General features: G+C 48.8%; 1 protein-coding gene across 3 annotated transcripts in view; it reads left to right on the top strand.

Annotated features, from left to right (window-relative positions):
* The window catches only part of SYK (spleen associated tyrosine kinase), a 103,983-nt gene that overhangs the window by 29,968 nt on the left and 57,609 nt on the right, over nt 1-16,406 (top strand). For all 3 annotated transcript variants that reach the window (XM_060153567.1, XM_060153568.1, XM_060153569.1), the window contains exons 2-3: nt 11,274-11,702; nt 14,045-14,205. In XM_060153567.1, coding sequence (XP_060009550.1) covers nt 11,301-11,702; nt 14,045-14,205 — 563 coding nt within the window. In that variant the 5' untranslated portion in view covers nt 11,274-11,300. The remainder of the gene's footprint in view (nt 1-11,273; nt 11,703-14,044; nt 14,206-16,406) is intronic.

The raw sequence follows: 16,406 nt of genomic DNA on the forward strand, positions 1-16,406 counted from the left end.
GTCGCAAAGTATGTTTCTGTCTCGGAAGACCAGGTCTACAGCAGTATGACCGGCCCAGCAGGCCTCAGGGGGGCTGGGGACAGCCCTGCACGAGGCCAGCTGGTGTCACTCAGGAGGCCGGGTGGACATGGGGCCAACTCAGGCTGGGTCAGGCAGTGCCCAGGGCCCTTTGCAGACTGATGGAGGGCAGTTGTCTGCAGGTGCTGTTTGAGGTGGATCTGCATCATCTGCATCTCCCTTTGCCTGGTCATTTCTTGTAACTAATCAGCCAGTCCCTGACTGACCCAGGAAGAACCCTTCTCCCTCTGGGCCGGGCTCTTTCCTCTTTCTTATGAAAATCAGTCAAACCCACAGATGAAGTTTTTCCTTTTACCAAAGTCCTGGTACTTCATTTTCTCAGCTTCGACCTGCAAAGGAAATTCCCAGGCAAATTTTATCAGGGCTGCTTTGCATTGAGGTGGCTGTGTGGCTTTGAGCATGGTAAGCCAAGCTATCTTTTTGCATCTTCCTGATTTTGTTCCCCTATATGGTAGGGCAATGGCAGAAATTGTCCCCAGATGTTGTCTCCCCAGGGTACCATTTACTTCTTGCCACTGTCACCTCAGTCCACATTATGTGGGGAAACTGTGGCCCAGTGATAAGAAATCAGCCACCTTTAATGTGCTAAGTGCTGTTGAAATGTTCTCCACAGGAAGTAGAAAGGGCTGAACTCTGTAGTCGAGAGGACAGCACCTGCAGGAGCCATGGTTTGATGGGTCTTAAGAAAAGCAGAAGCCTTGAAGCGCAGGTCTGGGCCAGTGATAACCGGGGCAGATAGGGTTTTAAAAAAGAACTTGAAAAAGAATAGACACATGTATAAGTATAACTGAATCACTTTGCCACACACCTGAAACTAACGCAACATTGTTAATCAACTATACTCCAATATAAAATAAAAATTTATTTAAAAATTTGGAGGAAGAAAAGAATAAAATGTATATAAGTAAGCAAATGATCGTTTTGTAGCTGATATTTTAGCATTCAAGTGTTGGGATTTTTATGGAATCTATGATTAAGGTATACATTATTATTCAATAAAAATATTCTACACTCTTAAAAAATTTAAAAAATAAAAATTAAAAAACATTAAGAAAAATTAAAAAAAATAAATAAAGTACGGAGAGCTAGGCTACCTCTTCTGGTTCCACGCCAAGTTTCAAAGCACTGAAATGGAGGCTTCCCTGGTGGCGCAGTGGTTGAGAGTCCGCCTGCCGATGCAAGGGACACGGGTTCGTGCCCCGGTATGGGAAGATCCCACGTGCCGTGGAGCGGCTGGGCCTGTGAGCCATGGCCGCTGAGCCTGCATGTCCGGGGCCTGTGCTCCGCAACGGGAGAGGCCACAACAGTGAGAGGCCCGCGTACCGCAAAAACAAAACAAAACAAAACAAAACAAAAAGCACTGGACTGAACACAGATTTAGATAATAAGAATAATACATTTAAGAGCATGGTCTTATATTAAGGCATCGTCGTGTATCTACCCACGAGGTGGGGGCTTTTCGGGGCAGGTGGGGGGAGAGTGGAGGAAAGTCACTTACAGTCGATCCTCATTATTCACGGATTCCATATTTATGAATCCACCGTCTCGCTAAAATAGATTTGTAACACCCACATCAATACCCACCACACTTGTGTGGTTATTTGTGGACACGCGCAGGGCAGTGAAAAACTTGAGTTGCCCAAGACATACGTTGCCCGCTGAGGTTGAATGAGGAGACACTCTGCCCTCTTGTCTCAGCTCATACACAAAGAAGGGTCCTTTCTGTGGTCTGTTTAGTGCCAAGTGTGTTGTATATTTCTGTGCTTTTCTTATTTAGAAGAGCCCCAAGCATAGTGCTGAAGTGCTGTCTGGTGTTCCTAAGGGCAAGAAGGTTGTGATATGCCTTACAGAGAAACCACATGTTAGATAAGCTTCCTTCAGGTGTGGGTTATGGTGCTGTTGGCCGTGAATGCAATGTTAATAAGTCAACAATATATATGAAATAAGTTTCTTTAAACAGGAATACACATGAAACAAGGTTATATATTGATCTATTGACAAAAATATCGTGGACCAGAGGCTCGCAAGAACCTAACCCAGTCTTTCTCCAGGAGCAGTGTTTCAGCATTTGAAAATTCATTGTTCACTGTGCCTTTGTAGAGCCTAACTACCGCCGCCAAAAATGAGAGCTGACTGTGCTTTGTTTTATGCATTAGATGAAAAGAGAATAGAGGCAAGGGTAGCAATATTGACACAGTGGAGAGAGGAGGAAGAAGGGAAGGAAAGGATGCTGTGTAGGTGTGTGAGTTACAGTTGTCAGAGATAGTAAATTAATCTGAACTCTGGGATCTGCCTCTGATCCTGGTTCCCAAGCCTTGCAGGGCTTGGAGTCAGTGCCTCTGACAGCCTTCAGCGGGTAGAAGTAGGGAATGAAGGAAGGCAGACTGAGATGGCAGCTCCTAGGGACACTCGCCGGGCACAGGTACTTCATTTCCCTCCCTCCTGACCTTAGGGGTTTATCTCCTCCTCTTCTTCCCTCCCCAGTACCAGAAAGTTTTATTCGAACTCTGCCAGAACCCAGCCCCTCTAATTACTTCCCTCACTCACTCCCCAGATTTGGGGGCCTTGTTTGTCAACAAATCATTCAAATATTTATGAAGCCCCTTTCTCTCATGTGACCCTATTCCACATGCTGCATTAGTTATCCACTGCTACATAACAGATTACCCTAAACTTAGTGGCTTGAAGCAGCAATAATCATTTAGCATCCCTCACAGTGTCTGTGGGTCAGGAATTTGAGATGGGTTGGCCTGGATCAGGGTCTCCTATGAGGCTGCAGTCACATGTGCTGCATAGTCTGAAGGCTCATTGGGCCTAGAGGACCCTCTTCTGAGGTGACTCCCTCCTATGGGTGGCAAGTCCATGCTGGCTGTTATCTGCAGGCCTCAGTTCCCCAAAGAGCTGCTTGAGCATCCTCACGACTTGGCATCTGGCCTCTCCGAGGGTGAGAGACCCAGAGACCAGGTGTAAATTGTAAAGGCCTTTACAGACTAGGCTCAGGCATCCCACACTCTCACTGTGCAGGCAGCCCTCAGTCAGTGTGGGAGGGACCACACGAAGGCCTGGAACCAAGAGGTGAGGTTTGATGGCGTCATCTAGGAGGCTGCCTGCCATGTATACATTCTATAATAATTCTCTACCGAGCTTTGCAGGGTAGAGGCCCATTCTTAGGGTAGCCTCTGTTCTAGGCAGTAGGGAACAATACAGTAAACATACTGATCCTTACGGAGTATCTATTCTAATGGCTTTCAGGATGCAGACAAGGAAAAAATAGGTTATAAAGCTGAGGTGGGTGAGCATGCAGAGCCCAGCCCCGCTTCATCACGTTGACTTCACTCTGGTTGTCCTGTGCTGGGGACGAAATTTCCTTCCACCTGAGTTGTGGGTTCCAGACAGCTTTTTCAGCTACTAGCCTAGATGTGAGCAGCTGTACCTAATCTTCCACTCAGGCTGCCCCCAGAAATGTGACTTTTTTAAAAAAAATTAGCTCAAATCTTATCTGAAACATTTTGTTTATGATGACAAGCCTGGGCTATTCCTCTTAATCTATGAAACTGCTGTCTGATAAGCTAGAACTTAGTGATATTTTCAAAGCTAAATGCATTTTAAAGGGCAAAGGTCATGCAGGCAGCCTTGGTTCTGGGACTGGGGAAATGCACTGTGAGAGTCTAGTTGGCAGGGGAGATTGTAACATGTCAGGAAGTGCAAAAGGATACAGTACTGCTTAGATCAAACGAGGAAGACATGAGAGTGCTAGTTGGATTCAAGGGGCTCATCGTAGGTCACAGGAATTCGTTTCTGCAGGCTCTGGGAGAGCTGCTGGTGGGGCTCCTAGGGGGGGTGTGGGGCGGTGGGCAGCCAGAATCAAAGCCCAGGGATGATATAGGCTCTATTCTAGATGTAACTCCTCAAAGTGCATTGAATGGAGGATGAAGCCTTACCTGACTAGGCAGGATTTTAAAGTAAGAAAACATTGTCTGTGGTTCCATTCAAGCCTCCAACTTGCCTTTGTGAAGGTGTCTACTGGGGTTGCGTGCACACACACACACACACACACACACACACACTCTCCTTTCAAGTGTGGGCTGCCCATACCTCCCCTTCACCATTCCACCATGAACCACTCCTTCTCTCTTTTATTCGGAACTCCCACTTGTGAGGTACCAGTTGTCATGGGCACCCCTCCACACTCTCCATCATGACTGCGGTGAGTTACGGCGACTTTGGTGCCACCGTCATCGCTCTCACAGGTGCAGACCTGTGATGCTAATGTGCCCGGGTCACACAAGCTGGGATGGGACACCAGCCTGTCTGGCTCCCAGACTCTGCTCTGCACCCCTAGCTCTCCTCCAGGGTCAGCGCACATTTACTTCCACGGGGCTCTGATCCTTTCCACCTCTCCCTGTCCTGTGCTCAGAGTGATCATTCGATAGAGGGATATTCATTTATCTAATTTATTGGTGCAGGTGCTCGAGCAGTGGAAGGAACACATCAGATTTGTGGACAGGCCAAACCACTAACACAGTGGCTTCCAGTCAAGGGACATTTGGGGACACTGCCCCCAGGGAACATTTGGCAATGTCTGGAAATGGTTGCCATGATTGGGGAATGGGAGGAAACTGCTGGAATTAGTGGCCGGAGGCCAGGATTGCTGCTACCCCAGCCTATAGTGGACAAGACAGCCCCCAGAGCAGAGAATGATCCAACCCAGATGTCAAGAGTGCCGAGGTTGAGAAGCCCGGTGCTGATTTAATGAAAGGTGACAGATGGAAATGGGTGAGACCAACAAAATGAGTGTGAGAGGGGGCAAATGCAGCGGTCTTAGTGTGTAAATCAAGGGTGGGGGACGTGCTTTGACCACATGTGAAAAGGGCAGCTTTTCATTTGCTAGAAACCCAGTGTGGATACTGGGAGCCGAGGCCACCCATGGCTGCATTTGTGGGCTACCGACAGCAGCCCAAGAGGGGCCTGTGCACTTGTGTGTTTAGATCTCGGCGGTGGTGGCATTGAAGCCAACTATACCTTTAAGAGGGTCTTGGGCAAATTGGAATTGTGTGGGTCTCGAAGGAGGTTGGACGCATGTTCTCCGAGGTTCTCTGACTCTGCAACCATGCTCTCCACCTGGGCGAAGCAGCAGCTGCACAGTGAGAGTTTATATTAGTAAAGCAATGGCATTATTCACTGTAGAAACTCTAAAAAGGAGAGATCAGCAGGTTTCCATTTAATAGGTATTTTGTGAGCCCCTGGGAAGCCCCTAAGTGTTGGGGATGCAGGTCGATACTTCCAGACCTTGGACCTTACCTTGTACGAGGGCAGGCTTGTGGTGAATGTGATGCAGGAAATAAACCTTTTCAGGAGATAAAGATGAACCGGGTCATGAAGCCACCTTAGACTCGGCCATCAGCATGCGCCCCTCTGAGGAGGTGACATGAGTTGAGACCACAGGCCTGAGAAGGAGGAAACCAGCCATGGGGGAAAGTACAGCATCTGGGACAGGAAGGAGGGTGGTGTGGCTGGACGTGGTAAGCACGGGTGAGATGGGAAAGTGGGCAAGGTGAGGAGGGGGCTCGGGCCTAACCAAGTAGGGCTTGAAGGCCGGAGGAAGAGGGTTTGGGATGTGTCTGGGAGAGGGAGATGGCTTGCTAGCATCACTCTGCCTGCTGTGTGGGGAATGGTCCTTGAGGAGGGCTGGGTGGAAGGGAGAACTAACGGGTAAGACTTCCATCCACGTGAGTGAGAGGTGATGGACCTTCTACCCAGGGAATGTCAGGGGAAAAAGAGAGAAGACATGGCTTTGGGATATGTTTTAGAGGAAAACTGATAAGAGATCCCTGGAGACCAACTGGTCCAACCTCCTTTGAGATTCCCCAGCCCGTGATGGAGCCCATTGGTCTCTGAATGGAGCTCACTGCTTCTCAAAGGGACATGTTCCAGGGTGGCCTGGACACATCCGAAAGAAAACATGTTCTTTTCTAAGCTAGTGGATTAGACATGCATGATGAGTGAAAAGGAGGGATCCTGAAAGTCTCTAGGGTCTCGTCCTGAGCAACTGGTTAGAGTTGGTGTCATTTCCTCAATTAGAAGGGGTTCAGGGAGGACCAAGCGTGAGCAATTGAAAGTCCCGTTTTAGGCACCTGAAGGTTGAGTTGCCCTTTAGATGTTCAGGTGGAAACGTCAGGTAAACAGCGTTTAGGTCAGGAGCTCAGCCTGGAGAGATGGATGTGGGATCCACGGGCACGTCGTTGGCAGTGGGGCCGTGTGCTGGGAGAAGATGCAGCTGAAGACCCAACACTGGGTTGCAGATTAAGTGAAGGAAGGAGCCGTGGACTGGGGAGGGCTTGGCCAAGAAGAGGGACTGACCCACTGAAGTGGGAGTGCTGGGTGGCATCCAGCGCTGCTGGGAGGTCAAGCAAGATAGGGCCAGAGGAGTGACCTTGAGTTTGGCCATTTAGAGGTTGGTGGCATTGGCAAGAGCAGATTAATGGAGTGTGGAGTAAAGGCCAGGCAGAGGACAGTAGGCAGAAGAGGATGGGGCAGTGCAGAGGCTTTGACAGAAAATATAAAAGAGGCCAGTAAAACCAGCCAGGGTTCTTCCTCCATACCCACTGTCCTCTCAGACTTTATGTCTCTTTTCTCACTCTCTAGGTGTATGTTATTACATACTTGGGTACATATAACCTTTTAAAAACAAAACTAGATTGCTCTGGACACATTATTTTGAAAGCTGCTTTCACTTAATCATACTGTTATCAAGTCCAAGATCGGCGTACGACAGGCCAATACATTGAGAGATGAGGTATTGGGGCGAGGAGTAGCAACTTTATTCAGACCGAGAAGATGATGGACTACTGTCCCAAAGAACCATTTTACTGGGGTTTGGATGCTAGTTTCTTTTCTAGAGCAAAGAGGGGGAGGTAAGGAGGTAAAGTAAAAAAGGTTGACACTAAGTTGTTGCAAATATTTCCTGGTTCTGGCCAGACCCTGCAGGCAATGTGTTAATTTCTTCTTTTCCTGCGGCCATTCACAGGTGGGCCTTGTCAGGATATTTCCTGTGAGCTAAACAAAGGTATTTTAGCTTAACACTCAGGCATGGGAGGCAGGGTTTCCAGAGATGGGCCATTATGTGTTCTCTAAGCTATGGGCAACATCTCTTTAGTGATTAACTTGTAGCAAAAGCAATAGAATACAAAGGTTAAAGTAAGAGAAACACATCCAATATGGAGTCAGATTTGTTCTTCCCTATTACAATACCTATTAATCAACAAATATTTTTGACCACCTGCTGTGTGCCGAGACAGGGCAGTGAACAAAGGCATCCTCTTCTCACCTCTCAGAGCTGGCGCCCTGGTGCGGGGACCGAGACAAGAATCCAATTCAACAGCAAGTTACAGTGTGTTAAAGGATTGTTACCCATGGAGGTGTGCTCTGGAGAAAAACTAAGCCAGGAAGGGGGATAGGCTGCCTAGGCATCACAAAACATTATTTCATGTTATAAAACATTTTTCTAGTGTGAAATCCACCTTGAACCTGTGTCATAAAAAGGCCCCAAAAGGGAAATGATACTGTAGTGTTATTTTTTTTTTAATTGAAGTATAGTCGATTTACAGTGTTGTATTAGTTTCAGGTATACAGCAAAGTGATTCAGTTATACATATATATTCTTTTTCATATTCTTTTCCATTATGGTTTATTACAGGACATCAAATATAGACCCCTGTGCTACACAATAGACCCTTGTTGTTTATCCATTCTATATGTAATAGCTTACATCTGCTAGTCCCAAACTCCCAATCCAACCCTCCCCAATGCTGTAGTGTTTTGAGGCACTGACCCGGCAATAGCATGAAGCCTCACCTTACTCAAGAGCTACCTGTGCACCAGCCGAGGTGCTGGGGGTGTTTGGGGAGGAGTTGGGGGGCCTGGTCCACGGGGACCAACGGCCTCTTTTGTTTCTCAGTTTTGAGCTTTGGAATAAAGCTGATTTATCACAATAAAGTGATTTCACACATGGCGAGAAATAACTGGGAATGTTGAAATAGACAAAAAAAATAGGTAGCAAGTTCTAGGCACTGTTGAGGAGAGTATTATCCCTGTGTGTGTTAAACAGAGTTTGAGCTACAGACTTTCCCTGGGGTCCAAAGAAAAGGAAGATTTAAGCAGTGCCTGTGAGCAAGTGTGGACGGAGAGGGGCCCAAGTCAACGGGCTTGTGGAGGGGAGTACACAGCACAGCGGGGAAGCTGCTGTCTGTACTTATTTACCATAGTGAGCGAGAGCTACTGTCTGAGGAACAGGGCTGAGAGCAGCAGTGCGGTCACGCAGCTTCTGTGGACAGCGGCTGCAATGAAGGTGACCGTCTCCCATCACCGTGGCCTGTGTTGTGGAGAAGGCCCCGGGTGGGCAGTGGTGGGAGCCGGTCCTGAGAAGGCATCGCAGATGTTGTTCATCTCCCAAATTAAATAGCCCAAGAATGTGCCCTAAGCTGTCCTTGCAGTAAACCATCTCTACTGTCAAAACCACCGCCAACGGCAACGGCCCAGTGCATTTGCTCAGGCCCTCTCCCAGTGTCACCTCCAGCCCAGGAAATCACACCATTATAAAAGGGCTGCTTGGCCAGGCACTGCTGACACTGAGGGCAGCCAGGCCTTTCCCCTCCCAGGGAAGCCAGAGAGGTACCACCTGCTTAGGGGTGAGTCTGACATGCACCATCAGAGCCATTCAGGAGCATCCCTCATGGGCCTGGAAGATGGGCCTGTCTTCTATCTTGTCATGTTGGTTCGCTTCAATGTGGGATTCACAGCAGAGGGCCAGCACCGATGTAAATCTTAGTGGCAAACTGATGAATTTTAAAAATAATAGTTGTTAAGGTTTATGTAAATTAAAAAATATTTGTAAACACTTACAATATTGTTTTTGAAGACTTACTGTTGAGGCCAGTGGTGGGTGGCAGCTCTGTGAGAAGTCCCAAGCACTAGGGACAGCTGAGATCAAGGGTGCATCTGGGGCAGGTGTGCAAGATGGTGTGTCCCTCAAGCAGAGGGAGTGTGTAAGCAAGGAGATAGGAGGGGACAGCCGTGGCCTGTGGACCGAGCCTGCTAGGAATGAGGCTGATAGGCAGAGAGGGATGGGGCAAGCTGCAGGGAACTGTGGGCCTACGGGGCAGATGAAGCAGAATAGGAGGGGAGGGGATGGCAGGGCAGCAGGACATCAGTGCTTACAGCAGTGCAGCTGGGAGGGTGCATTAGAAAGGGCAGTGGTAAGAGATACAGAGGGAACGGAACACACACCACAGCCATTTGGGAAACCAGCCTGAGAGAAAGCAAGGACTCTTGAAGGACTCTGGGTTCCTGGCTGGGGGAGGGCCTGGGCTGAGGAAGGCAGGGGGTAGTACATGGAGATCTCAGCCTCAGATACGGTCAGGGGCCCAGCATCAGCATCACCCAGATTGTTGGCACTGCAGCTCGGTTGGCCCCTGCGCTTAACAGAGTTCAGGTGATGTGTAGGCACGTGGAGGTTGGAAAAGTGCTGGGCTGCAGGGGACAGGAGTTGGAAGTGCAGGTGGGCTCACTGTGCATGACAGATAGGTGAGGCCCTGGAAGACCCACTGCAGGAACAGAGCAGAGCATGAGAAAGGAGTCCAGAGCCCTCACTCTTTGGGGGATGGGGGGGCAGGGGCTGAAACTGTAACACAAATGGCATAGAGGGATTAGCCTGAGAAGAAGAAAGAAGCAGAAGGGAACTACTGCTCCCCAAAGACACATCTACTCACCGTCTTTCCAGGGATGTCTTTTGGTTAATAGCAGATGTCTTTGCTTTAAGAGCAAATATGGATGGTACTTATAAGAGAAAACAAAACCTTGCTGGAAGATGAATGTTTAGAAACATTGACAAAGAAAAATTAGTGATTGATAGTCAAATATTAAGAGAAGCAAATGAGAAAATTATTTGTACAATCTAATTATAATAAAACCCATGTCTTTTGGGGGGCTCACTCAGGATTTGGCAGTATTGCCTGGAGAAAATTCTGTTACCTCTACCAGGCAGGCACTATGTTCTACTGTCTTTTGTAAGGTAAGTCCTGTTGAGAAGAGGCTGTTTCACATAATCATGTGTGTGTGTATCTGTGTCTCTGTATGTGTGTGGTGTGTGGGTCTGTGTGTGTTTCTTTGGGTGTCTGTGTGTATGTCTGTGTGTATAACATGAAGGGGTATGTGCTTTGCTCCCTAGATGCACAGATGCAGTCATCTAGATACTTTTCCATTGATGAAAATCCCCTTTTGGTTAAAATATACACTATTTTAGATACTTTTTGGACTGGCATTATAGATCCTTCTCATCTACAACCACAAATGATCAAACAGTCTTCCTGTCAAATTGCACTCACTGCCTTCACACTTCCCCTCTGAAGTGTGTTTCTGTTTAGTGCGAGAAGTATCTGTTTTTGGTGACAGGTGTCCTCATCAAATGTGGAACCTGCACTATTTCTTCGATACTGTTCCGGCAGATGGTACAAGACGGGTGCCAGGAAGTGGTCCGGAGGAGGGTGGGAAGGGGACAGTGTGTCTCTGAGGCCTGGGGCTCTGGGAGGATGGCACTTTCATGCCTCAGGGCAGCCACTTGCCCGTCCAACCTCCTGGCCAGAGGTTTGACATATATAAATGTGGCCAGTGCTCAGCTCTCTGGTGTCCAGCTATAGCGTGTGACACAGTAGACCCTCAATGTTCACGTAGAAGGAGTCCAGTGACATCTTCACTGCACATAACTCTGACCAGCGTGAGTGTTCTGGACAACTGCATCTCCAGAGAACAAGGGGCTCGTCTGGGTTCTGCCCCTGTGCCCCACTGACTGTCAGAGAGCTCCTAAGCCCTGTTTTGGAAGGGGACTTCTCTTTTTAGTTTGTCTCTTAGAATTCTCTGTCCCCCCACCCCCCGACCCACACATGCACACAAAAGATTAATTTGACTGCATTGGTCCAATGCTCTGTTTCTTGGTTCAATACTGAGAGGGTGTGTTTGGAAATGTAATGGTTATGTGGGCAGAAAGGACGAGGGCACAGTTAGTTCAGGCTCTAGATCCGAGTCTCAGAGGGAAGAGCTTCTGCCTGGCGGGAGGACTTGTCTCCTTATCTGGAGGGTTGGTGCTCTAACAGTGTCGTGCCGCTCAGGTCCTGACCACTGCCCCGTCTTTGTTTTGCCAGGTGGACACTTGAGGGGAAGGCGCAGGGATGGGCGACAGCGCTAACCACCTGCCCTTCTTCTTCGGCAACATCACCCGGGAGGAGGCAGAAGACTACCTGGCCCAGGGGGGCATGAGCGACGGGCTCTACCTGCTGCGCCAGAGCCGCAACTACCTGGGCGGCTTTGCCCTGTCGGTGGCGCACGACCGGAAGGCGCATCACTACACCATTGAGCGGGAGCTAAACGGGACCTACGCCATCTCAGGCGGCAGGGCCCACAGCAGCCCCGCCGAGCTTTGCCACTACCACTCCCAGGAGCTGGATGGCCTCATCTGCCTCCTCAAGAAGCCCTTCAACCGGCCGCCCGGGGTGCAGCCCAAAACCGGCCCCTTTGAGGACCTGAAGGAGAACCTCATCCGGGAGTATGTGAAACAGACATGGAACCTACAGGTGGGCGGCAGCCGGTCCCCCGGCGGCGGCGGTGCACGGTCTCGTGTGCTCGCCGGCCCTGGGATTCCACACAGGCACCCAGTTGCATGAGAGCCATGCAGTGGTGCCTCAGATAAGCAACCTATCCCTTAGTCATCAGCGTGGGCCCCCAAATGCCTCACTCCAAGAAGACAGCCTTTCCTCTTTTGTGGTCACACTTGAGAGGGTGGGCCCTTACAGTGCCAGCCATGTGGTTTCTCCACCACAGGAAACCACTGTTACCCAATTCGTGCTGGGCCCTTTCAGAGAGGCATCACAGGCATATACTGGTTTTTATTTACCCAAGAGGGTCATACTGGACACACTGATTGGCACTTGATTTCACACCTTCATAATATCTCTTGCAGAACTTTCCATGTCCATAGACACACAGCTGCATCAGCCTGTTACTGGCTGCCTGATGGTCCCTCCTGTGCACCATAATTTATTTTACTAGTACCTATTGATGGACATCTTCATTGTTTATAAATAATCCTGCTAGTAACATTCTCCTAACGCTTTATGCAGCATCAGCAGGATAACCCTGAACAGGTTGGATTTGCCACAGTGAAGGATTCGGACATATTGACAGGTTGTCATCCAGAAAGGTCCCAGAGGTTGTGACAACTTACATTCCTGCCACACTCTCAACAGCACTTAATATCAGGAGCCACCAGGCTGGCTGATGGTCTCCTGCTCAGACCCACGTGTTCAGCCATTTCCTTGTGTTTCCTGGATGTATGTTTTCTATATATCCATGTGGATGTATGACACTACAGGCTTTCTGAGGATTCTATACACCGACTTCTTTACTCCTTTAATATGTTCTGCACTGAATTCAGTCTTGCAAACAGATACTATGTATTCAGTATTTTTCATCAGTATTCATTACATAAGTCTTAGACCATCTTTTTAGTCTTTTTTAAAATCAGATAAATCAGATTTATTGAGGTGTAATTTACACACTGTGAAATTCATCCTTTTTAGGTACATGGTTCTATGATTTTTATTTTTATTTATTTTTTTTGCGGTACGCGGGCCTCTCACTGTTGTGGCCTCTCCCGTTGCGGAGCACAGGCTCCGGACGCGCAGGCTCAGCGGCCATGGCTCACAGGCCCAGCCGCTCCGCGGCATGTGGGATCTTCCCGGACCGGGACACGAACCCGTGTCCCCTGCATCGGCAGGCGGACTCTCAACCACTGCACCACCAGGGAAGCCCTGGTTCTATGATTTTTTGACAATCACATGGCATCATGTAGCCCCCCACCCCAGTCAAGGCATGCAACAGTTCCATCACCCATCAAGCATCCTCATGTTCACCCCCAACCCCAGCCCCTGGCAACTCCTCATCTGATTTATGTCCCTATAGTTTTGCCTTGTCCAGAATGCATATAAATGGACTCACACAGCATGTAGCCTTTTCAGACCAGCTTCTTACACTCCGCATAATGCATTCGTGAGTCAGCTGTGTGTCAGGGGTCTGTTCCTTATTATGGCCGAGTAGTATTCCACACCCTTTTGCTTTTGCCCTCTGCTCACTTTGAATCGGATGCCTCTCTGGTATGTAACTATTACTGCTTTTGTTTTTCATTCCATCTGTGAAGCATGACAAAATTTTCAAATTCACCTTACCTTCTGCCTTCCCTCCCCCCTTCCATCTCCTCACGTGGGTTGGTTATGTTTTTATTTTCACTTCTGATTCTTTTTATAACTTGGAATAATCAGCTCAGGTTGTTTATTTACTACTGTGAAAGATATCTATTTCTCTCCCACTAAGAACAGTTGAAGAAGCGAGTTCACCCAGCTGTCAGCCTTTTTCTCATTTTTGTTTTCCATGTTGTCAAGGTTTATCTCCTCTTTCTGTGATCACATCTCTTGCAGTTACAGGCAGCAACATGTGTAAGTGCTCAGAGTGAAGCCTTGTAGAGGCAGACAGGAAAAAGCACGTCTTACATCTTCCTGATTGTTATTATGTGATCAGCGTCTAACACAGAACAGTCAGTTCTAGGAGGCGACTGATTGGAAGAGGGCAGGAAGACCATTCTCTAGACCTCATGGATTATACCAGATGGTTTCTGAAGCCCAATGTGGCTTTTAAAGTGCCCACTTCTGTATCCTAAAGTCTATTTTGTTAGTTATATACTTGAAGGCACTTAAACAATATATAAGATCTATTGGCTTTATTTATTGAATGAACATACAAACACATAAATAAATGTGATTACATTTTACCATGTCAGGACTTAGGATAGATTGGAAATGCTTTCTGCGTCTTTCTCGTCACTTTCGCTTGGTATGGCTTCACTCTCTTCTCCTCGTGACAGGGTCAAGCTCTCGAGCAGGCCATTATCAGCCAGAAACCTCAGCTGGAGAAGCTGATCGCCACCACAGCCCATGAAAAAATGCCCTGGTTCCACGGAAAAATCTCTCGGGATGAATCTGAGCAGATTGTCCTGATAGGATCAAAGACAAATGGAAAGTTTTTGTAAGTATTGTGTCTTTTCCCTTCACCCAGTAGCTCCAGGCCTGCTTGGACAGTTAGGGGTAGCTCAGCCTCCACATTCCTGGAGTCCTGGTGACTCTGGGGAAGGGATCATGTGCTATCATCAAAACACGTGTGTTGGTTGGCTGCACAGACATCTCAAATTGAAGCCATCTCATGGAATTCAGCATTTGTTTTGCCCAGTATGGCCCCAAAGTGAACATTTTTCTTGGGCACCAAGGGACATCATTGAAGAATATCTATTCAGCCACGTATTCTGCTTTTAATGATAAACATGGGATGCATAACACTCTCTGTGGCTATCCATCCAAGCTAAAGATACTGCAGTGTGATTGCTCACATTTGCTCCAAGATCTCAGACTTTTCTTCTCTTTGGGGAGAAGTACCAGTAGGATGGATAGTAAAGAAAATTTGCTGGGAGTCGCTCATATGAAAGGTTAGTGCAGGAACTTGATCACAAGCAGGTGTGCAGACTCTGGCCTCATAATCTCAGAAATGAGGTGTGTGTCTCAAGGCCTGCTCACTCTTATCCTCAGTGCTCAGTGCACCTCAGTCCTGGAGGTGCTGGAGATGTAGGCTGCCTCGGGGCAGGGGCGGTGGTCCAGAGAGGGCAAGGAGCTGTCTTGGACAGGTGTCGACCTCATTCCCCTGAGGTGCTGTGGCTGGTGGGATGCCGGGGGGCTGCCAGCCAAGGCATGCTCACCTGTGTTTGTCACTGCTCAGTGACCCCCGCCCCGGACATGCTGACTGGGTGCCCCAATCTGGCCTCGGACACTTACACAGCAGTGTAGCCCCGTGACCAAGGATGTGGAGTCACACCCAGCTGGCGCTGTGAACTTTTCCTAGAATTGAAGTGTTTTCTCTGAGTATCCATCTATGTAAAGAATTTTCCTCAGACTTTCCTATAATCCCCATTATTTAAGAAATGATCTTAAACACAATACTCTTAAAAAAAAATCCTAAAAACAAGTCCAGAGCAGCCCAGGCTGGCACACTGCATGACTGGGATGATGGCTTAGTGGATGCAGTAATGGCCACTGGCAGAAATCATGGGACAGAGGGATATTTTTTGCCTCAGTGTGGCACCTATCAGCTCATTTTCCCCTGAGGTTTGAACTTTTACCAACTTCTTAGGAATAATTTCCAACACACCTCTCATGGGACTGCATACATGGCATCTTGGTACGTTAAGTCAGCCCCAAGTTGGGTTATCCAAACAGCAAGACCTCTGCCTTCTCACCGGTTCAGAAGCCTGGGCTCAGACTCTCGCTGGGGAAGAGCTGCATTCAGGGAGACCGTCTGCTCCCCACTTAGACAAGGGGGTGTTGCAGGGAGCACCCACCCTGGGACAGCCCCACAGTTGTGGGGTCCTTCCAACTGGGTCTTCTCCGGCCTTATCCAGGTTTCCCTAAAGAATGTGTCTCCTGCCTACTTTCCCATCATTTAAACTGACTCGTCCATCTGTGGACCAGCATTTATTGGTGTCCACAGTTGCGTGAGGCACTGGAAACCAGCTCCGTCCTGGGCATTGGAGACGGAGGCGTCTGCCTCGTGGGGCCCACATGTCACTGGCAGAAGTAGACACTGAATGATTGAACAAGAGTTGCACAGCGCATCGGAGCATTTAAGGAAGGGACTAGAGCATGCTGTGGTTGGGGGTTCTGTTTTATGCTGGATGGCAAGGAAGGGCCTGACTGTGAAGGAGACATTTGAGCAGAGACCTGAAAGCAGCTGGGAGCCATCCTGATGAGGGAACAGCATGTGTGGGTGCCCAGAGGCCAGGAGTGTGCTAGGAGGGCCAGGCCACCACGAGGCCACTGTGGCTGGTGCAGAGTGAGAGGGGGAGAAATGGAGGATGGGGGCCAGTTTACTGAGGGCTCTCGGGCATTGGGAGGACTTTGCTTTGGGCAAACCAGTCTGTCCAGCTTCGGGAAGGTGTTAGGGCAGATCCAACTGAAGTTCAATGGTACTCGTCTGGCTGCGTGTAAAAAAGAGCCAGTGCAGGGTTTCCCTGGTGGCGCAGTGGTTGGGAGTCCGCCTGCCAATGCAGGGGACACGGATTCGTGCACCAGTCTGGGAAGATCCCACATTGCCGCAGAGCGGCTGGGCCCGTGAGCCATGGCCGCTGAGCCTGCGCATCCGGAGCCTGTGCTTTGCAACAGGAGAGGCCACGACAGTGAGAG

This window comes from Lagenorhynchus albirostris, chromosome 7 (assembly GCF_949774975.1).
Source record: "Lagenorhynchus albirostris chromosome 7, mLagAlb1.1, whole genome shotgun sequence".
NCBI lineage: Eukaryota > Metazoa > Chordata > Mammalia > Artiodactyla > Delphinidae > Lagenorhynchus > Lagenorhynchus albirostris.